At 45.6% G+C, this 24,048-nt stretch overlaps 1 protein-coding gene across 1 annotated transcript in view; it reads left to right on the plus strand.

Moving 5' to 3' along the window:
* Positions 1-24,048, plus strand: part of ARHGAP20 (Rho GTPase activating protein 20) — a 318,989-nt gene that overhangs the window by 186,256 nt on the left and 108,685 nt on the right. Inside the window, exon 3 of the mRNA XM_086935223.1 lies at positions 5,550-5,720. Coding sequence (XP_086791349.1) covers positions 5,550-5,720 — 171 coding nt within the window. The remainder of the gene's footprint in view (positions 1-5,549; positions 5,721-24,048) is intronic.

The following is a 24,048-nucleotide window of genomic DNA, read 5'->3' on the forward strand; positions in this document are numbered from 1 at the left end:
ACGTTATTATAGGGCGCAGAAACATCCGTAGGGCACAAACACGAGGGGTCCTAGGTATTGTTGCACCCAGCTGGTTGATGTTTCTAGGTTATCCATGAAGCAGGAGAGGCCTCCTGGTTAAACTGGAGGGGGAATGCACATATTCACATTTATCAAACTACTCAAACTCGCTAACTTACCATCCTTGCCACCCTACCAACCATTTTTAATTTCTATATTCTACTTTGAGATGTGGGTACATAGAACACTTTCAACACTGAATTTAAGTGACTCCTTGCAGCCTGTTTGGTTACTGTCTCTCAGTCTGAGGGTGAAATGTAGACTCTTGAAATCCTTATGTACCTTTTTGGCTAAGGGCGGAATCCCTTTGTGGGCATGGATGCCACTCAGCAGCAAGAGGGGGGTAGCCAATGATACGTCAAGCACGCTTTGGTCCCTCATTACATCACATGACCTCTTGTGCCACTTTCATCCCTCAGTAGCCTCCAGGACTAGGGGAAGGGCACAGAAAATGCACAAATCTCCCATGCTCCTGTTCATTCTTGATCCCTCCTGCTGCCGCCTTCATAACACGAAAGAACCAGGTAGCATCGGGACTACGAGAGGGCAAGCCCAAGGTACAAAGTGCTGCCCAGTGTCTATCCCTGGTTTGGGTACCACTAATTGGCGCCCATGCTGTGGCACGCAGCAGAGCATCCCTCTTTCAGTCCACAGAGAACCTCCCTCCTTAAGAGCCTTTGCAATGTGTACACGCTTTGCCCGGCTACGACCGCGCAGCTTGAAGGCGCATTTTCAGTGACTTTGATATTTCAAGCCTGAAGCTCAGCGGTGCACTGTTCTCATCTTGCGCATTCACATGTTCTGTAGACGGTGAGATGGATACAATCGACCTTTGTTAGAATCGCCTGCATGATTAGGGGGCATCTCCAGTCAGAATTACTGTCTGGGCTATTTGCCGGAATACAAAAATATGAATAAGGGCTGCCTGGCAACGCACTTAAACCACAACTATGCCAGCCATGCTCATGACTGTGCAGAAAATGCTTTAAAAATGCTTTAAAAGTTAGTTGTGTCTCCATTGCGCGTCACCAGGATGAGGACGGCACCAGCAGGGGGTTGGCTTTCCAGCCATTCTGTTGCAAATATGAGGCATTGATTCTAGGGTATGGAAAGACTAGGTGCTTGCGGAAGGAGCCACCTGGAGGGGACGCCAAATCCTCCTCCTACACACCACTTGAGTTCCTTGATGCAAAGCGGTGCTTTGGTTAAGGTGGCACAAATCCTTGCACCGCCCTGAGCTGACTGCAGCGCCACCGTACTCGTTTAGCGCCGCCTTACTAGTTTAGCTCCGGTGTGAATTAACAGATTGAATGTATTGCCACCCTGTATGAAAATGAGGCTGCTCTAAACTAGGAGGTCAGGAGAGGCCACACCCTACTTTACGTGCAAGTGCGACTCTACTCCCCCTTCTTTCAACCTTTTGTAAGAATCTGAAATCTTTCCTCTTCCTGGTCTGTGGCCTTTCTTCATTGCTGTCCTTTCACACGCTGCTTTTTGTCTGTTTTCTTAGTTCATGCTCTATAAATAATTATTACTATACAATAACACAATACAACGTTATTGCCCAGTGACTGTTCATTGACCTCTGCTATGATTGTGCGACCACCGCTTCCAATGAATTTCATATAAGACTGGGTTGATGCTGTTGTTGGTGTGGTTGGTTTCCGGCTTGAAAGAGGTCATGTTTGTTAAGACTGCCATCATTTGCTGTCCTTTGAGGTGGAGCTCATGCGTCATCAGACTCCCCATCTCATACAAAGGTGTCAGATTCCTTCCGGTATGGGTTTACAACATCCTGGCACCAAAACTGACCCTGCCTGTAAGTTGACTGTCAGAAGGGCCAGCTCTTTTGGTTTTGCTCTCAAACAATGTGGACAGAGTTGATGATGCAAACCTTCCTGTTGGTACAGCTGAACAATTGTTACAGACAGTAGGTACATTGTAAATTCTCAAATTATTGTTTCTGATCACCCTCAGCAAAAGTTGGCTGCATTTCCCTTAGCCATCCCATGATTGTATGTATCTGACTTAATAAAGTTCGTTTTTTCAATAAGGTGTACACACAACCGTTCAGGACAGTTTTCATTTGTAATAGGGTTTTAATTCAGTGCCACATCCATCACTTCTGCAGACACTTAGTCGCAGGGTGGGAGTTCATATCTTATTGATGGGTTGACACTAACGGCCTGTGTCTCCCCATGAGAGACTGTCACATGACCTTCAGTCTCAACCATGTTTCTATGTTGATATCACTAATTAATTTATGATGTGTTTTCCTGACACATTGTCGATCTCAGTTGATCTAGTCTAAATTACATTAACCTACGGAGGATTCATATGCGATCCTGTGTTCCTGATCCATTCTCCATCAGATCCCTGTGCCTTAAGAACTAACTTATGGTGGTGGACTGTAACCATGAAAATCTCCAATCAGGGGTTCGTAGAGCAAGTCTACTCACCCATAAGAGTCTCAAGGCTCGGGGTGGGTGTTGTACGGTGGGGTGTCTGCTGTGCTGTCTTGAGGACTTTCCTGAATTGAGACGGTGCTGGTAATTGCCTGAGATGCAGAGGAAGGGAGTTCCAGGTCCTTGCAGTGAGGTAGGAGAAGGATCTTCCACCAGCTGTGGTCCTGCAGTTCTGTGGGATGCTGGCTAGGGCCTGATGTGTCGAGCAGAAATGTCTGGTGGGGGTGTGGAAGGAGAGGCGGTGGTTGAGGTATGCAGGTCTGGCATTGTGTAGGGCTTTGCATGCGTGTGTGAGGAGCTTGTAGGTTATCCTTTTGTTGACTGGGGGCCAGTGGAGCTCTCTCAGGTGGTCAGTGATGTGGCTGCGGTGAGGGATGTTCTGGATGAGTCTGGTGTAGGCATTTTGGATGTTTGACAGCTTCTTTCGAAGTTTTTTCTTGGTACTGGTGTAGAGTGCATTGTGGTAGTCGAGTCTGCAGCTCCCCGAATGGCTTGTCTTGCATTTTAGCAGCAATGTGTGCAAATATTTGCAGATGAGGCATGTGCACTGTGCCAGTTGTTTGTTATTAGAATGTTGCTTTCATGTTCGTGTCGTGGTGATCCTTTATGGTTCTCTCACTGATCATGTTCATTGCTGAGCCGCCTGCTTGTGTATTTTCTTGTATTTTGACATTGGTAGACCTTCAGTGTCCCTGGTTAGCGGTGGTGCGTATGCGGGAAATCCTCCTATGTTTGTTTGTGCCACCCTTTTCCATACTCAAACCATCTTCGCTGGTTTGATATCTTCCAGCATTAGCTCATAATGTATACACGTAATGGCACCACAGCATGATTTAAATTCCTAGGAAATGTTATTTTATTTGCTGTCCCTCACGTGATAGTATATGCTGAAGTGAAAATAGTTGTGTTTGCTATGTCCCTTGTAGTTGCGGATTGAATTTTTCTTGTTGAAGTGCTCTTTCTACACTAAGGGAATTACGTTTTTTTACATTCTGCACACATTACCTTCCGACATACTGGTGTGGTGCTGTGTGGTATGAATTTGCTGCTGTGTTGCACCAGTTTAGTGATGTTGAAGGCCCGCTTAATTGCTGTTTGGGATGATAAAGTATGATGGGTTATGCTTTATATGATTAAATGAATTGGTAGGTGTGTGATAATATAGAGAGGCATGGTGTGTTGATGTGTTCTGATTTGGTGTTGTGGTCTTTATTCTGATCGCTTGTTGAATATGATGGAATGACACAGTGTTGAGCGGTGTGCTGGAGTTTTATGGGTTGTACGGAGTGATCTGGCTTAATGTGGTGGAAGTGATCTGGTACGATAGTATATACATTCATTGTAGCTATAAGTTTGAGTGACTTTAAATCAAGTTGCATAAATAGCCTTGACAACTCGGGTAGGCAATCATGGTTAAATGAAGTAGAGGCAGCTAAGAGAATTGAGGTCAGGCAAGGCCAGATGATGGTCATCAGAGGAAGACAAGGACCTCCTCAAAAGCCTGTTCTTCATGGAAATACTGTTCAGGTTTTAAGTCTCAGTGTTAAGATAGGTCATCTCTTGGTTTCTTTGAGGGTTATTTGAAGTGCAGACCAGATAGGTTTACGGTGGATAACATGGAGAGAGCTCATGCTTTTCTACTAAGCGCAAAAATGAGTCACACCTGTATCACACCTGTATCACTGTTCCTTCTCCCAGTTATAAAGCAGCCAACCTACAATTTAAATCTTGCTCAGCGCACTCTTTGTCAGACAGATCGTACTTGTCTGCCTAGGTGCTGTCAGCAGACATCTTTTCTAGTTTCCATGTGGATGTATGACAGAACAAAGCATCCCGTTGTAAAGCATGCCGTTACAATGCAGCAGTTACAACGCGAAGGCCATTACGACACATAACCTTTACCAGGCATATTTTTACGATTATGCCTTTACCACGCATGCCTTGACAACGAATTTCATTGTAAAAGCAAAAATGTTAAAGGCATATGCCTGTTAAAGGTTTTCCCCGATACTAGGCCTGAACCCTAAAACCGGCCTCCGGCACAACCCACCCTGGCCCCCAGCTATTTAAAAGAAAAAACCGCCCCAACCCTGAGCCCTAAAACTGGACCCCAGAGCAACTCCCCCGACTCCCAGCCGTTTAAAAAAATACCCAGCCCCAGCCTTGAGCCCTAAAACCGAACCTCATGATCTGCAGCTCTTTAAAAAAAAAAAACAGGCCCCAGCCCTGAGCCCTAAAACTGAACCCTTAGGGCAACCCTCACCCAGGCTCCCTGCCCTTATTAAAAAAGCTGGTCACAGTACCAAGCGCCAAAACAGGCACGTGGCGCAACTCCTTCTCCCCGCCCCCAGCCTTTAAAAAAAAAAAAAACACCCCCAGCCCAAAGCCCTACAGCTGCTCCCGGCACGTAAACCCCCACCCCACGCCCTCCTGTGCAATTCTCCTTAACTCACAACGAGGCAGCTCTTCGAGGCTGACGCGCCGGTTGTTTTTCCTTAAAGATGAAGCGGAGGGTCTCTTCATCTCATCCAACGACGCCAATTGCCACACATATGTCTTTACCACAACTACCATGCAAATGCCCTTACCACCCTTACCACTAGTGCCCTTACCGTTCATACATTAACAACCTAATTTGTTGTAAAGGCATGCATGGTAAAGTCAAAGCGTTGTATCAGTAGCCACATTGTAATAACCTTGTTGTAAAGACTATGTGTGGTTTCAGCCGCGTTGTAATGGTTATTTCCCTTTCCATGTAAGTTGGATAGGGTGCAGAATGAGTTCTAATAGTTTGTATGTTTCTTTAAATCTACAGGTTACTTGTCCTGAATGTATTCAGTCCTTTTCATAAAGGAATATTCCTTGTAAACCGCTTGAACGTAGAAGAATGTGTGTGTGTGCCACGCGCGCTTTCTCTCTGTAGGAAACTGCTCTACAAACAGACTGTCATGTTCTCTGACTATATCAATATTTTGAAGCATACTTTGCTACAAAACACTGACCTTTTTTCATTTCCCTGTTCAGGGATAACTGTCTCTCCCCTGTGAGTCCAGAGACCAGTTCCTTCCTGCAATCACTGAGCACCCCCAACAGGTCGTTTTTAATGGATGGGCAGGTTCACCTCAAGACTGGCCTGCAGACGCAGGAGCGACATCTTTTCCTCTTCACGGACATCCTGGTTATCGCCAAATCCAAGTAAGTACCTGTGTTATAATGGAACCTGTGAAGCACAGCATCTCTTACCTTAGAAACTATCACATGTCCAGGACCAACTTTAGAGTTTGTGGCACCCAGTGCAGCAGTCTTTGTTGGCATTTCCCCCAGTAACAACCTCCTCCACAGATTCCCTCACTACCACCCAACAGTGATGCCCATCATCTCTCCATAGCACCTCTCCCACATTTAATTTCTTTTATAGCACTGCTCATCCCAATGTTGAGTTTCGGAGCACTTTACATCACACACATAGTATGCAGAGAGAATGAATCACATAAGTGTGTAAATCAATGTATGAGAAATGTTACATAAAACAACGAGGACTACAGGGTGTAGGAGTCACATATCATCCGTACTGGTAGGCACATGTTAAGAGTGCTTGATCTAGAGAACCACAAACTCAGGATTTAATTACTACACAAAAGGAGCATTTTTAACAACCTTAGAATAAGGGAAGATTAAGGAAATAATAAAGTTCTAAACCTGTGCCTTGCAGTTTTTCCAGCAGCTCTTTGATGGCCGTTCATAGCTCATTGTGCTATATTAGGATTGTAACTTATCAACTGCAAGTAACAAAAGGATCTCTGTGACCAAAGCAATAACCTACTGAGCTATCTACATAAAATACAAAACTGAGAGCTGCATATAACTTGTGCATGTTAACCGTTCCTGCTATTTTATGAGGAGTCAAAATACCGGTATCTCCCACACGTACATTAATCACTAGAGTTATCGTGCCTTTATTTTATAACCCTGAAAAATTGTGAGCGCACCAAGATATCTGCAGCAGGTGCCTTTAATGAAGTAAAATATATGTAAATGCAGGGCCCGATGGAACAAGGCGCCCAGTATCGTGGCACTGGTTGCACCACCGTAAAGCAGACAGTGCGCATGTCATTAAATGGTCGAACCCGCTATCCTCGAATACTGTGGCGCCATCTTTACCGCTCAACTCTATCAGTGTTCAATGATGCACCAGCTCCCCTAGAGTTCTCACTTGTTGATTGGGATTCCATAGTGCTGCATGTATTTACATTAAAATGGAGGTGTTCCACACGGTATCACGACCCCCTCTTCTAAAATGAATAATTGTCAAAAGATCCCCTCAAGACAGATCTCCATATAGTTAGCAGATCCACACCTTGCTTTTGGAAGGCTCAGTTGTGGCTCACAGTCCCTTGAAATAGGCAAACTTTGAAAGGAGACTTACAACATCTCATGCAAAGAGAGCTGTTCACAATATGTGCTGAATGTGAGTCACTCAGTGAGATCACCAGAAGGTAGGTGAAACAGAGACTTGATACTGGAGTTGCCATTCCTGAGTGTCAAATATTTGCTGATATTTTTCATGTAATGGAAGAAAAATGTTGTTAAAAAACAAGCCCCTTCTCTGTGATGTGTAATAGAAATGAGGCTCTAAGAGGCTAATGTAGCAGGGGAGGGCCTTAATAACCACATGCTCGCGCCTTCCTAAGGCATCATTTACCAGACTCTGGAGGCGCTCACCTTGTTCTCCTTGGTTCTAAAGCCAATAGGTCTGGCCTATAACTGGAAATGCAATGCAGACTTATTAGAGGCGCCAGTGCTTGTTTCCTTATAGCTACTTGGGAACCTAAAGTGCCATCCAAGTGCTTCAAGAAGACGTAAACTCTACTGATGCACCACATAGCGTGAGTAATAAGCTTCTGTCAGGTCCACTCACATAGTTTGGAATTCAGCGCCTCACAGGATCGCAGCTAGAATTCCACAATGACATCGTCACCATTTCCTTATCATACAAACACAAAATACAACTAAATGGTTAAATAAAAATTAATTATTGGGTTATCTTTTTTAAAGTGATTAATAGCTATTATTTGACCGGTGTAATTAAAAAAATGATTGAAAGAAAAAAAAACTAACGTCAAAAACAAATAGTTAGGTCTGTTTGAGAGCGAAAAGAAATAGAACACCCCAGGGTGAGGGCAAATGCACGTTTTGCAGTTGTTTGGTGTTTCCGTGGGTGAGCTGCCGGGTGGGTGCCCGTGATGGGGGTGGGTTTGTGGGGGTTCTCTTTTAGATCAGGACGGCCTGCCCTGAAGCCTCATGGAATTGCTGTATGTATTGTTATTGCCCGTTTTGGTGTCGGGCTGCACAGATCGGCCAAAATACAACACAGTAAGGCAGCTATCCTAGAGCTCAAGTCGTGGCACATTGATAATAAATCAGTTAAAGCACAGAAACCACTTTGAAAAGCTTGCATTGTGTCAGAAAGGCCCACAGCCCGATAATAATAAACAAGTGCTTCCTTCCCTGCTTGAAATAAGAACTAGATATGTATTTAAAGGCCCTGTATTATTTAATTCGGTATTTTATTTCTAAGGAACCCATTTATTTTTTATTTTTATTTTTTCCACACAAGACTATTGGGCATTGGATTTGTGGAAGCAGAGTGGGGTGAAGGGTGGATTTGTTCTTAAACTGATCTGTTTCATAAATTAATACAGCGCCTGGAGAAAGTGAGGGTGTTTGATCTATGCTAACTGCTGCCATGTTGCGCTATTAGAAAATGTGGTTTGCTTCACTACAAACTGACCTCTGTGGGGTTTTGTGTTGAACCCCATCTGTTGCTGGAGCACCAGCTCCATCGTGGTCTGATGAGATGATTAACTCAGTCCACACACCTTCGAAAGATTGCAGCATGGCTTGTTTGATCAATAAATAATGAGATCACTGAGTACACAGCAGGGGTGTGTTGCCACAGAGTGCAGGAGTGGCATCGTTTGTGTGGCCTGTAAACACAACTCTCCTGGAGACGCTCCAAAGCCATGCAGTGTTAGAAGTGCTGGCTGCAGGGCTGAACTTCCCCCAGTCGAAGAAGGGAGAGCCGTGCATGGTTGAACGACAGGCGCCTCTGTGCCCTGATTGTAGTATGTTGGAATAGATTTTGCACCCTCGTGTCAATTCTCTTCCTCACTACCTTACGTTCAGGTTTGTCATTTGGCTGCCCAGCAGTGTCTTGTCGGTACTCCATTTATTTGTTGCACTTTCCCTCTGTCCCCAGTAGCTTACTTTGCAGAACTGCACAGAATCAAATTTCTAAAGTGATGGGCATGACTGATGGGTAAAGAAAACATGATATAGAAGAAGGATATTATAAAGCTCAATCTCAAAATGTGGCATCCTTTAATGAAAACGTCATAAAGGATTTCTTCTCCAATCTTCTCCGTTGTTCTCACAACGCGCTCCTGTACCATGTGGAATGTTTTGATAGGCTACGACAGGAAGCACTAACTTTGTTCTTGGAATCCAGTGGGAGCAATGAACACCGGCTTCTAACCACCTCCTCCACTAACCAGATCTGCAGGAATATGAGGAAAGAGGGAAGGGAGAATGAGATCAGACAGAAACCAGGGACGCTGCACTCCACCTCTCTGACTAGTAACTTCTGCTGGTTAATGATTTCTGGAAGATGTAGGGAATATCTAAAGGCAAGGATTAGCGATAGTAACTTTTCAATAATAGTTCAGCGCTTGGCTGTAATAATAAATGCACATAATTTATAATCCACATTTGTAAAGCGCGAACAATCACCCATAAGGGTTTCTAGGCGCTGGGGGTCATCAAGAAGATTAAGCAAGCTATTGCCCAGAGTCACATGGTGCTGGGCTAACCTGCTGCCGGAGCCGGGGATCAAACCGTGATCCCCAGATTCCAGCGTCAGTCGCCCAGGCGCCACACCTCTCCCATTAACTTATCAATATCTCGGTGTAGCCAACACTATATATTTCATGTGGCATTTCCTGAAAACTAAATATATAACAGAATATCTTAACTAGATATTCTTTCACAGTTCTCCCAAAAGCTGGAAAGCCTTCCTCGCAAGAGATATAGTTGTTGTTTGAGTGTTGTAGAACCGCAGAGCAATCAGCAAAGTTAATATTAGGCTGTTCCCTAGTTTAACAATTCTTAAAAACATTCTACAACAATATCTTATGCCTGATGTTTGTAGAATGAGTAATTTAGTCCAGGCTAGAATTATTCTTGTCCCTTCAAATGATAATCCTTAGTGAAATGTAACAGACCCACTGTCCTAGGATAGTTAATTTGTGTTAAAAAATTCAGTTTGTTTCCACTTATATCACAACTTTCAGATACACTTGTCTGTATTTCTAAAGTCCTTCCGCAGAAACCCAAATGAAAACAAGTCGTTCTTGGCTAAGCCAATCTAAGAGCTGTATAGCACGGTCCGGGCTGAAGCAACACTGTTTCACTATTGCCTAGCAAAGATATGTGCCACAAAGGAAGTTACACCTAATATCAGAAATGGCTGCCATCGTTCCAGTTTATGCAAAATGTCATTACCTGCGGGAAAGGTAGTTAATTGTTGGGAGGCTCTTGCACATTGCATTCTCCTTACAAGTGAAGCCTCAGTGCAGATAGTGCCCACACTCAGAAGGGAGCGTGAGCCTTCCATTCCCTGAAAGAAGCTCAACATAAGCAGGTTTGGTGTGGTGCTTGTCAAGTTCCAAGCAGCAAGCAATATCTCCAGTCTGCTTTCTAAAATGATTTTGGCACTAGTGGTTTATTTTTGTGAGGGGCATCTGTAATCCGGTAGTCATATTGGCAGTGCATTATTATGAAGCTCCCTCACTGCCACATTAAGGACATCACTCTCCGAACAAGCGCCCAAAACCACTGACCAGTCACACAAAATGGCAGGTATGGTGAGGGAAACAAAACAAAGAGGCAGCAGTCCAATATATGAGCACGTCAGTGGGAAGCACTAAGACTGTGGGAGGATACAGGCAGAGAGAGAATAGAAAAACATAACACTTATGGAGCACAGATAAAGAAATTCACACCCACCTTAAACCCTTAAGATACCCTTGCCACCCAAAAAACCCATACTCTCCATAAACCCAAAAAATACCCTTGCCACCCAAAAACTCATACCCACCCTAAACCCTAACAATAACCCTGTTACCAGAAAAACACTCTAAACCCTATAATACCTTTGCCACCCAAAACCCCACCTGAATTTCTAAAATACTATTGCCATCCAAAAACCCATACCAATCCTAAACCCTTAAAATCTCCTTGCCACCCAAAATCCCATATACATCCTAAACCCTAGAAATTCCATTGCCACCTAAAAACCCACATCCACCCTAAACCTTAACAATACCATTGCCCTCCAAAAACCCACACTACACCCTAAAAAATACCCTTGCCACCCAAAAACCCACACCCACCCTAAACCCTAAAAATACCCTTGCCACCCAAAAAGCCACACCCACCCTTATCCCTAAAAAAATCCTTGCCACCCAAAAACCCAGTCCCACCCTAAAAATTAATTGCCACCCAAAAACCCATACCAACCCATAACTTTAAAAATACCCTTGCCACACAAAAACTCACACCCACCCTAAACCCTTAAAATACCCTCACCACACAAAACCCACACCCAGCCTAAACCCTAAAATTCTCTTACCACCCAAAAACCCATGCCCACCCTAAACCCTAAAACCGCTTTTTCCAGCTAAAAAGCTTTACCAACTCTAAAAACGCCCATGACCTAATATATATATTTTTTTTAGGCCTAGGCAAAGTGGCCGAAAACTCCACTGCACTACTTAGAGTTCTGCAAGCAACAGAGTGTGTTAGTTTGCTCTGTTCATGCTGATTTTTTCGCCGGGTGTTTATTCCACGCTGAAAATCAGCGTGAACTGCACCATTCACAGTGCAAGAGGGTTCTGCTTCTTTATGCTGCTTGAGTAAATGTTCTACTTGAGCGGCAGCTTCCTCAAAGTGAACAGAAGGTTTCTCAATGCGTGCCGCCGCGACCCGCCCGCTTTGAGAAATCTTGTTGGGAGGTGATCTAACGTTGGATTTTCCTTGCTCGCGCTCGCCAACTTAAAGTTGGCGAGTGAGGAAAAAAATGCACTCCGTTTTGCCAATGAGTCTATGGGGAAAAAATGAAGTATGATTAAGGGACCGATTACAAGTTTTGAAGTCTCACCACTGTACCGCAGCAGCGGCGGTCCTAAGAAGACAGCTGAGCCGACGGTTTAATGCCTGCTGTATTACGAGTTTACCGTTGGGTTGGCGGGTGTGGGAAATGTAGTCAAGGTGGTGGCACGCTTCGACTCTGGAAATAAGCCGTAAGCCAATACCAGCCATTTTGCGATAGCTCCAGACAGTCTGGCATACTGTTTCCTTGTTTTCTGTTGTGCAAGTGAAACATTACAATGCCCCAACCTGGAGGCATTGGAAGGCAGTACATGGGCACCAGCTACATTACACATGGGCACAGTCGCACTCGAGCTATTGCTTTGGCTCATTGCCTGCCTTTCTGCTGACTCTTGCATGGCTGTGTGCCCGCCAGGAACAGGTCGGTGGAAAGGCAGGTCGTAATAGGGCTGGTGGTGAGCTTCCCTGGATCGTCTCCATGGGCCTCCTCTTGGCCATGGTATCATAAATTTCAGCAGTGGCAGTGGTCTTGTCGAGGTCTCACCACCCAGATCATAATCGGGAAGTCAAACCGCCGAGGAGGCAGCGGTCAGACCGCCAATAGCTCGATGGCAGGATACATCCCGCCGTCATCATAATCAGGCCCTTAGTCTGGAAGGTCAAGTAGTATAGAACAGAAAAGAGGCTTGTACTGATATGGATTTAGTTAACAGATATAGCAAATAAGCTGGTTATGCAAATCATGCACACTTTGGTAATGGCTTACAAGCAGTGTCATGCCAAGCAATACAGGTACAAAAAATGCTTTAATTGTTTCTTTGTTTTTTTGTAATTGTTGTATTCTTTAGATTACATGAGTACTGAAAGTATGCAGACTTTTTTTAATGCTGTTTAGGTGGTTCCCAACTTGTTTGTTGTAGAAGCAGATCTTCATCCGTGTTTCGAGATGCAACCTGGTGTTATATCTTTATGGATAATGTATTAGATATGTGGTTCCATTACACCATCATTTTTATGTAAGGGTGAGGAGTATATGATTCTTCTACTTTTTAAGTGTTACACAAAGTCCCCACTTTGTATTGATAGTGAGATTCTTACTCTACTTTTTACTTTAAGATTCATGTGACAAAGGTCCATGATTTAGGCATCCATCTAAACTCCTGGTGATTTACTGTAGCCTGTATGTTAACTGGGAGTGAGGTCCATAGTTTTGCAGTTTGGACACAAAAGAATGTACCACAGACAGTTTTCTTCTTTCATTAGTTGTGGTGCCAGCCTGGTGCATGGCATCCATTTCTGGGAGTATTTCTTGAGTTTCATCTATAAAAATATTGGTCCAGTTCAGTGTATATTACCTTGTGCGTAATGCAAAGTTATTTGACGGTAGATTTTAAGATGACAGGCAGCTAGTGTAGAGCCTTTAAAGTTTGTGAGATATGATTGTTAATCTTAAGAAGCAGAAGTCGCCTTGCTGCTGCGTTTGAAAGTGTATGGCTCATAAGAGATGCTGATACTCAATTATATAGTCCATTGGCGTAGTCCAGAAATAATAGAAATGAGTGAGGAGATTGCCTGGACCTACTGCAGTGAACATAGGTGAGGATGGGACATGGAGATGTAGCACCAGGAGGCATCTATCTTCTATTGCTGTACAAGAAAAAACAGGGAATACCCTGACTGAGTGTATGTACGCAAAATGAGTCTGTTATTTCCAAATGCTGTATTGCTGATAGTAGTCCCTGGGGTGTCTCCTATAGAATACATTTAAAGTCTGGGAAACACTTGCTAAGCTGAGCATGTGAGACACCTGAAGCAGTGAAAGTGAAGGAGCCACGTATGTAAAGTTGATTCTGCTTTGATTCATCCAGTCATCATGTTGTTGAATGTTGAAACTAAAGTGAGATGCCTCCGAAACGCATGTCCTTCCCTACTCTTGTTCACTCTAAGGCTTTAGTTCTCTCCTCGCTTGCTGCGCCCCTCTCCTCCACCACCCGCTCTTTGCATATCCCTCTTTGGTATAACAAAAATGTTAAGATCAACAATCGCGCCTTATTTTGGAAGGAATGGATTGATAAAGGTATCATCACCCCCCAGCATTTGAAGAAAGACGACACCTTCTTACCCTTTTCTGAGCTTCAATCTCTATATATCTTCTCTCCATATCATTCTTCTCATTACAGTATTCTCAAAGATGCTCTCACCTGTTATTACTACCCTGCAAATCCTAGCTCCACTTCTCTTCCCATTCACTCATCTCCCTCCCCTACCCCCAATGACTTCTCCACCCAATTTAAAGCAGCTACCATTTATAAGCTGATATCCCAGACCTCTTCCATTAGAATTAAGTCCTCTTTGGAACTTCTATGGGAAAAGGACTTAGGCCTAGATCTACCTATAGATACCTGGGATCTCCTTTGGTCCAAGATTCACACCACTTCCCGCTCAGCCAGCACAATACAGACCCTATATTACCTCTATAATAGGTTATTTCTTACCCCCAGTGACCTTCATAGATTTAAATTGCTTGAGACTCTTAAATGCTGGTCCTGCCCCCACGTTCTGGGAGATCCTCTCCATATGTTCTTCCACTGTCCTTTAATAGACAATTTATGGTCTAAAATATGGTCTAAGTTAAACAATATTCTTTTGTCAAACATTCCTTTTCCAATTCCAATTCCAAAAATTCTTTATTTCGGCCACATAGGCCATAAAAGATGCAGTAAAATACAAATACACATTTAAAACACAGTATTTATACATATAAAAAGATTCTACTGGCCAGCGGGGGGTAAGGGGTGCAGGGTAGTACCAGTTCAGGGGGACATTTTCTTCCTTATTATCCACGCTGCCATTAAAAATTTTGAAACAGCAAAGACAATATGGCCCAGAGTATTAGTTTTCATGACCCTGTAGGCCTGTAAGTACTTCCTGAAGCCCAGGTTCCGACAGAGCGGTGCTATCCAGCGCTTCCTGGGTCTCTGGTAAGCATGGCATACAAACATTATGTGTAGGTCATCTTCATCCTGGGCTTTGCAGCATGGGCAAAGTTTGTCACCCCCTGTGGACCATTTGTAGGTAAATACTTTGGTGGGGAGTGTACCAAACCTCCATTGCACGAACAATTTCCTCGCCAGGAGAGGAAAGATAAAATCCATAAAAGGTTCGAAACCATAAGAATTTTTGGATTCCATAAAACGTGCCGTCAGGGTGCCACTATTTTGAACGTTATCCATGTGAGAGAGGTTTTTATTCTTATACAGCTGGGCAAGAGTTTTACGTGTAATCCTTTGGCAGCCCTGAGCTGGGTCATCCCATAAGTCTGGCAAGTTCATACTAAACAATTCCGTCTTGATAAAAGCCAGCCAGGGAATTTTGTTGTTGCCATTCAGCCTCATTTCATGAATAAGGTCCTGTCTATAATGGTGCAGTTCCTCGGTGGTCCATATCCGGTGCCAAAACTTCACGGGTTTCGACAGAAGATCTTCAGCGATGGAGGGAAGACCCAAGTCCAGTCTTAAGGGGAGAAGTGGCGTGCCTTGCGGGAGACCAAGTAGGCGTCTTAGAAAACTATTTTCCACTCCTCCCAAAGCCTTCCCTGCTTTGTGTCCCCATAACTCGCTGCCATACATGGCTGCTGCCTTGGCTTGGGACCTGTATGTTTCCAGGGCCGGGCTTACAGGCTTGAAGGTGGACTTATTAGCCACCTTCAGGATTGCACCCGATAACTGGGACAGTTTTAGCCTGGATCTCGCTATCTGGCAGTCCCATGATAGGTTTTCCTGGAGTGTTACCCCCAAATATATAAAGGTCGAGACCCTCTCAAGACTAACTTTCCCCAGTGTAGGATTGGGTCTAGTTTTGGTGGGGGGGTTGAAGATCATGAACTTAGTCTTTTCCGTGTTCACCTCCAGCCCATGTTGACGACAGAAAAGGCCAAAACCGTTCACGATCCTCTGAATCCCCATGGGGGATTTGGAAAGCAGGAGGGTATCGTCAGCAAACATTATTGCCGGGACCCTCCTGCCTGCCAGGAGCGGGGCATCGTTGTCCTTAACATTATCAAGATGTTGAATGACGCTATTAATGAAAAGACAGAACAGGGTCGGCGCCAAGACACAGCCCTGTCTGACTCCTCGATGGACCGGGAATTTGCCCGAGAGCTTGCCATCCCTCCCACACCTCACTTGTGCATAGTTGTTCTCATGCAACCTGATGATAATGCTGAGAAGCTGAGGGGGTACTCCTAGCTTTTGCAAAACCTCCCATAATTTCCTTCGAGGGACTAGATCGAAGGCTGACCTCAGATCCACGAAGACCATGTACAGTCTTCCCCCCTCTAACGTTACCGTCTTCCAATAAAGGAGGAGGAGGCGGAAGATCTGATCCATGGTCGACGTGTTCTTTCTGAAGCCAGCCTGGAGGGGGCTCATGATGTCATTGTCCTCCACCCAATCCAGCAGATGGTTAAGGATAAGGCGCGCAAAGAGCTTTTGGGGCACATCTATTAGGCTAATAGGCCTGTAGTTGGCCGGGAGCAGAGTGGATCCCTTCTTGTGAATCGGTACAATCTCTGCCCCCAGCCAAGACCCGGGGATTGCCATACCTCCTAGAATGGCATTGAAAAGAATAAGGAGGTACGGACCCCAGATGTCCGGGTGGTGCCTGAAAAGATCCCCGGGTAACCTGTCCAAACCCGGCGCCTTCCCCAACGATAAATGCTCCAGGGCAGCCTCCACCTCCCCTAGGGATAATTCCATGGCAGAGTCCTGGGAGCCTAAGGGCACTGACAGGGCTATATCAGGGCAGGAATTAGTGTCTTGGTAGAGTCCCCCAAAGTGAGCCTCCCAAACCGCGGGGGCAATGTTGGGTTCAATTGCTTTCTTAAGTTCCCCCATCCCATTATTTACAAGGGCCCAAAATTTCCGGGAGTCCCTGGCTTTTAGGGCATCATGAAGGTCCTGCCAGTGGTTCCAGTCCCACTCGGACCTAGCATTTGCCATCACTGATTTATACTGCTTCCTAAGGTCACGTACCTTGGCCTTATTTGACCCCTCTTTTATTGCAGCAATAAGCTCAGATTTGGCTGCCCTACAGGAGGAGGTGTACCAGGTGGGAACATGGGTCTTTTTCTTTCGGGTTGGTACCACCGGGTGAAATACCTCCGCCAAATCCCTCACTAGTTCCTGATGTATGCTACCCAGTTTCTCGTTATATTCTGGGGTTCTTGGTTCGTTTAGAAGTACGTCCACCTCCATAAACCTTGGGAGTGCCAACTCGTATAGCTTGTTAATGGCATCTTCTGAGCTCACGAGCTTTCCCCACTTAACCCGGCGCCTATTTGTTGTAAGGAGCAGCTCCCCCGTATCTTCACCTCCATTTTCTGCGGAAATGCCCGCTGGAGGCAGGGACCACTGGATGTTTAAACAAAGGGCATTGTGGTCGCTGTCTGACCTATTTATTACCCTAAAGTCGAGGACTTTTGACCAAAGTGTAATATCTATCATGATATAATCTAGCCTCGACTCATGGCCCCTTCTGTTGAAAGTACACACTGAGGGGGTATCGGAAGGGGTACGACCATTACAAGCCCTCAGTGCGAAGTTCAAGGTGAGGGACATGAGTTGTATAGCTAGAGGGGACCAGGCTTTAGGGTGGGGCGAAGACGAGGGTGGGACCCCCCAGTAGTCATCCTCGGCAGTAAGGGCACCCTCCAGTAGGCCTTCCAAAGGTTCAAAGTGGCAATTGAAGTCTCCTCCCAGCACCACCTTGAAGTCTCCTGGAAGTTGACCCAGGAAAGAGGACAAATCGTTTAGGGTCGGTGATTCGTTTGGCGCGGCAACTGGTCGCGAGTAGACATTAACAATAGCCCACGGTGGTTTGCCAGGCCATGTGAGCCGTACACACTGGATGTCCTGCGAAAACGTATGCACCTGTTCCGCCTGGCACCCAGTGTGACTCGCAATCCAGATTGCCAAGCCTCCTGACGGCCTCCCCCTCCCACTCCATTTGGCAGGGATTTCAAATGTTTCGAACCCTCTTCTAGTTTGGGTTTCCCTCGCCCAGGTTTCTTGAAAAAGGAGGATATCACTGCTACCTACTAGGTGATCCCACTCCGGTGTGCCTTCCTTATTTGCGATTCCTGCCACATTCCAGGAGAGAATTCTCAACCCAGGATCTGACGGTAGTGTACCTTGACCTCCAGTAGTAGGTTGCGCAATGACTATGGGTGGATAAGTGTCTGACAGAGCAATGTTACAAACCGCGGTGGTGGGTGGCCCATCCAACTCCGCCACCTCAGGTTGCAAAATATGGTCAGACCCAATGTTAGATGGAAGCCCCTGTTGACCCAGACTATCATCCAGGATAACCGTTCGATCTTTAACGGTATCCTGTGGACCGCATTCAGTTACAGGGGCAGCACTCAATCCCATCCAACTTTGCGCCTCATCCACCAGCTTTCCAAGGCTAAGAAAAGTCTCCCCGGTTTGTGGTCAGTCGACCTGATCTAGGCAGGAGAATCTATTGTGATGTATGATATTGGCCGGAACAGGTGGTAAGTAATGCCTTGGTCTATAACGTGAGCCATCTACAGCAAAGCCTACTCTAGTCCACCCCTTCTCCCTCCCCGCCTCCGTGTTGCAAACATTTGGGTAGAAGTGTGAGAGGGGTACTAATTCAATGTTGGACTTATCAGGCCTTACGAGCCAATTGCAGATGTAGTTGGCGACGTGTGGGCTTTTAAAACTCACAATGATACAATCCCCTGCCCTATTCTTTGGAGTAAGGCCAATCCATGGGATCCTCCTGACCATCAGAACCTCACCTTTCAGGTTTGGGGGCAGCGGCCTATTAATACTAAGCCAACTTATGACCTTGTTACGTAGAGCGTCCTGAGGCTCCCTTGTGTCACCAGTTAGCTCAGGTACTCCCACCATGATTGCCGTGTACGGGACTGCTTCTGGGGGCAAGTTAACCACCCTGCGCCTATCATGGGGGGAAGTGATATTACCAGTGGGACCATTAGTAGAATTCTCAACTCCCCTCTATTGGGGAGGAGGAAGTGGCTTAGATCTCCTAGGGGCCGGGACAGGGGGCCTAGACGCTGAAGATGGCAAAGGGTGCGTCTGAGGGGACGGCACACCGTTTGTACTCAGCGGGACCGTATTTGAAACCTGGGTCAGTGCAGAAGACAATGGTCTGTTCCCAGATGGATCCCGGGGAGCTAAAGGAGCATTTGTAGCTGACCCAGGGCTGTTCCTTTTGTGAATATTTTCCAAAGCCTTGAGTCTACTCTCTATGGCGTCCAGTTTAGCTGAGATGGGGATTAATAAGTTCTTAATGGTGTCTGTAAGTGAGTTGATTATTGTGTCAGTGCTATTGGAAGTTGCCCCACCGAATATAAATGGGCCTGAGTGCAATGGTAAGGCCGCAGGTACTGGAGAGCCTATGTGATCAGACCTAGACCCTGGTGAAATGAGCTCAGGGGAGGCCGAGATGTCTGTACTGTCATCCTGATTTAGCTCAATTGTATCAACTTTGGCCCTTTTTGCCTTTTTTGGTTTCCTGGACCTTTTCCTTTTTGGTGGTTGTTCCACTCCACTACCTGCAGGCTCTGTGAGCAGGGCAACCTGTCCCACTTCCTGCGAGTCTATTCCCGTGTTAACCGGAATGGCAGAGTGGTCAGTGATCCCAGATAGCCGGGGGAAGTCACTATCCCTCTGGATTGATGGAGTTCTTAACTGCTGAAGAACCGACTCAATGGTCTGATCAATACTGTCCATTAATGACATATGGGTGGCGTCCAGTAGTATAGGTGTACTAACATCAGTAGAAAAAGTATCCCCGTGATCCAGGGACGCGCTTTCAGGTCCCAGCTCCAGGTGTGTTTCTGTGACTGACTGACATTTGTTGGCTTGAGCACTCGCCTTTGGGAAGAATTTTTCCATTGTACTTGAACCCTGTTGGGCGGGCTTACTCCGTGAAGCCCTGGTCGCCATTATAGAGTGAGCGGAGAGGGGCTGAGGGGCAGGGAGCGTCAGAGGGGTGGCCCGGTCCGGTCTCTGCCGGCCTCTAACGGCCTAGAACGGCCCGCTCTTTGCCCGGTCTTCGCCCCGTTCTCCGCCCCGCGCGCGTCCCGCGATGCGCGTGCCCAAGTGCTCCTAAGTATGACAGGGGGGCGTGGCACTGGGAGGGGGCGCGGCGCGGCGGGAAGAGGAACCAGCTGGCGGTGTTACTCAGGAATGCTGGTCCTCGCAGTCCCGCTCGCCGCGCCTCTCACCTCCACTGCGGCCGGGTCCTCCTTTGGACAGCTGGAAAATGCCCCCAGAAAACGCGTTGGCTCCCAGCTACTCCTGTAGCGAGCTATACAGCACCAAGGGACAGAGTCTCGATCTCGAGCGGCACATTCCTTTTCACATTGAACATGTTTTCCTTGGCAACCTCTCCCCTGTATTTGATAATCCTAGAGATGCTGGCAATTTTATCGATTTATTTTAAGCTATTACTTTTCAGATTATTACCTCTAATTGGAAAGACACTTCAAAAATTTCCTTTCAAGCATGGTGGAATTTACTATGTCACCATCATAGAATGGACAGAGCCTACGACACTTCTACTCATTTGATGATTAAAAGAGACTTATTATGGTTACCTTTAATACCTTTTTATCTAGAAAGTCAACTTAACTTTTATTGTTACAATTTTTGCAATGTTATTTCATGTACTTTGAATTTGATTCTCACTATGTTCATTTCTCTATATCACTTTCTTTTCTTGGACTCTCCTCTTTTTCTGCTCCTCCTTTTTTCTTCCTTCTTTCTTCTTTTCTTCTTCTCCCCCTTCTCCTCTTTCTTTCCTTCTTCTCTTCTCGAAAAATTTTCTAAAAATGAATTTTCACTTAGTACAGCTATATTTCATAAGGACATTTAATAATAAGTTTTTTATGTCCATAATCCACGTTATTAAGCTTCCTGCTTCTTCTAGACTTTGTAATGATGTTTTACATTGTTTTCTTAATTTCAATAAAGCATTTTAAACACAAAAAGGAAACTAAAGTGAGATGGTCCCTAGTGTAGCTGGAAGTGTTATAGCACCTCCCCTCACTCTGGCATTTTCCTGAGGAAGTATGACGTGCCCTGTTCAAAATTAGTTGTGTCCACAGTGCTTATTTAGAGCCGGTGTTTGCAGGTGGGGTCCACCGGGACTCATTCTTGGGGACTGGCACATATTTTTCCAGCTCGGACATTTTGCAAGAGCTACAGAGAGAAAAACACACAAATTGAAAAGGACGAGAAAGAGAAAGACGGGAAAAACATTACGAAGGGAGGGAACAGGAACCCGCAAACGTGAGGAAAAAGGGCATGGAGTGTCTGGTAGTGGATTAAAGAGGTATGAGGTGGATTGAAGGTTGCACAGCCTCAGTAGTTGGCGTACTGACATGTAATAGCACTAGCTGTGGGCTTCTGAGCAGACCTTTGGGCACTCATACTCATTCTTTTACAAACTAAGCACTGTTCCAGTACCAGAGTCCACAACATGGAGCCCATTTACTGTCAACCTTAATCAATTTATTGACGTTAATGATTATCCGGGTGTCAAATTTGTGTATTTTGGGGAGCATATAGAATGGTACTGGAGGGCCCCTCCCATATGCTACTTGCCATGGATGTGAAACTTTATTTCTTTAATGAGTTTTATATAGTGCTGGCTAGACCTGTGGGTATCAGAGCACTTTACATTAGGAATCACATTATTACACATTTGGAAACAGCTGCAGTTTACATCGGTTATACGAAACACATTTAAGGAGTATGGAGGAAGGATAAATAGGGCGGATAGAGGGAAGGGTGTAGGGGGAAGGAGGGAGATAACGGCAGGAGAGATGAAGGAAGGTCTGCCCAATGTCCGATTGGGCAGGTGACGGCCGAGGAGGGAATCCACAGCCCATCTCCCTTACAGCTATCGGGGTAGCTCCACCGGACATCGGTCAGGTAGCCAGATCTCAGCAGTCGATTGAAAGTTCACAGGGTAAATGTCCTGAAGGGTGTGCAGGATTGTGGTAATCTATATATGCTTTTCTTGTATATAAATGTTAATGTGGAATTGTATATATGTCATATTAGAATTGATAGTGACATAGTGTGATGTCATGAGTTCTAGATAACTTTGGAAGTAAACCTGGACATTTAGTTCCAGGTTGTCCTGCTGGTGGTTGAATGGGATTCTTACTACAATAAATCTAAGAAAGAAACTACTCCTGCTTATATTCATTATTGGACCTGCTTCACTGGCGTAGTCGGCAGAGAAAAAAAAACAGAGAAAGAAACTACTCCTGCTTATATTCATTATTGGAACTGCTTCAAGGATTCAGGTTGGATGAGGGCTAGGATCAAGGTCTGGTCTATGACCAGTTGTTTGATTGTCCAGGAGTCGAAGTACATCGTGGTGAGGTCAACAGTGGCGGCCATCTTGTGGTCAGGCAAAGTTCTTCTCGCTTAATCCTCAGGCTGATCGGGTTCATCCCAGTAGTTCTGAAACCAATATTTGCTGTTTCAATCTATTTTGTGGCCTTTAAGCTGAGGAAGCAGACACAGGGCATCCCTTGGGGTGTAACTTAGACCCCCTGTGACGATCGGCGGCAGGCGCCATTTTGAGGTCATTCGTGTTTCAGTAGTACAAAACAATGTTTCCATTGTTTTGTTCTCACTGGCAGTATACCCATCAGCTCCTGGTAGTAACATGCAAAGGTATTCTTTGATAACTTGTCTGTGTCCATGACCAACACTGCGCTACTCGTGTCAGATACTTTATGACAGTTTCCTTTTTGTGTGTGTTCTGCTGTGTATGTAGATTTCAACAAAATTGCCCCATCAGCTGAATCGCTCAGGACACCAAGAACAAATTGTGTTTCCTGTTGGGAAAAGAAGGAACAGCTGCTGACTTCTCTCAGAAAGTACAGGGTAGACATGTGAAGTACAAGTGTAGCCACCAAGTGTAGCCTCTCTCCCTCTAGTAACACGAACAGGAGATCTGCTGCGCTCGCAAGTTTATTTTGGTATCAGGACTCGCAGTGGCCACTTTCTTCACACAGCCCACTGGCCACTTCCTGGTTATTCGATTTGATTCGAGCTGATTGGTGCTGTGCTTAACAGTAATGAAACACTTAGGGTCTGAAAGGCTCTTTGCCTATTGCTCCAGTGTTGAGCTTTGAGGTGCCTGAAGGCGAATACTTTGCTAAAGAGCTCGGGCTTTTAAGAGTGCATCAAAAAGGCATCCAGTGTGGCGATCCAGAATAGCAGGAAAAACGAAGTGCGTTTTTTGCAGTTGGTTTGTTGCAGTTCAGTGGCCCGTGCCCTCCATGCAAAGAGACTCAATGAGTCTGTAATGTGTGTGGCATTCGAGAGACCCTGCTCTTTTGGGGCAGGACAGGAGTGTGAGCACAGTGCTGGACATTCTGTTCCTTCTGTCGTTATCCTTGGGAAAATGTAACCTTTCTGTTGCTGAAGTCACAGCGGGAGTGCAGTGCTGTAGGCAACCTTTGTTCCTGTTTGACGCATAAATCAAAGTAGAGCAGCACAAAAAAAATTGCAAAAGGATACTTTGAAGCCCTGCTGGTCTTGAGAAAGGGCAATAATCATCCGCTGGTGCACCCTGACCGAACTGTCCCTGGCGCGGTGTCCATGTGACAATCTGCTTGTCATTCTAGCATTCTGCCAGACCTGGAGTGTTTTCTTGTGTGAGACACCGGAGTCATGAGTCTCATGACAAGTGCTCCAACGCAGGCTGTTGCCCAAGAGACTGCTAGGCTCTGTTGGGGACAGGGGTCCACACAGTGTTACTCCTTTTATGCGCCTCTATGACCAGCCAATACCTCATTAGTGGTTGGTGGTAGCAGATTACAGAAGTGTTTTACAGGCTTTTTGTTACCTCGACATGGCTCTCTTCAGTAAAGACTGAGGTATGCCATGACTGGTCCCCCGGTACCACCTAGGTGTATATGAAGTGTGCATAAGAGTGTGTGGCTAGCTGACCAATGTGGTGTCTTGGTGTTCCTTCCCCCAAATACTACAAAGCCCCTAATGGTGTCAGGTGCTCCATACAACTCTGTGTGGTAGCCAGTTCTGCTGCCTCCTCTTCTTATTCTAAGTCCCTCAACGCTGCTTCTCAAATTCCACTCCAGTGTGACACGGGGGATTTGGCCGTTTTTCCATGAGGAGATGAAAAAGATGGAAGACAACCTGCTGTCCTGGGCATCTATGTTATCTGAGTTACTGGAATGCAAGTATCTGTGGATGTCTCTGGGGAACTGATAAATAATGGCATCAAGAGTGATACTTGCTAAAACCTGTTCTGTTAA

The sequence above is a fragment of the Lissotriton vulgaris genome, chromosome 8 (genome assembly GCF_964263255.1).
Source record: "Lissotriton vulgaris chromosome 8, aLisVul1.2, whole genome shotgun sequence".
Lineage (NCBI taxonomy): Eukaryota > Metazoa > Chordata > Amphibia > Caudata > Salamandridae > Lissotriton > Lissotriton vulgaris.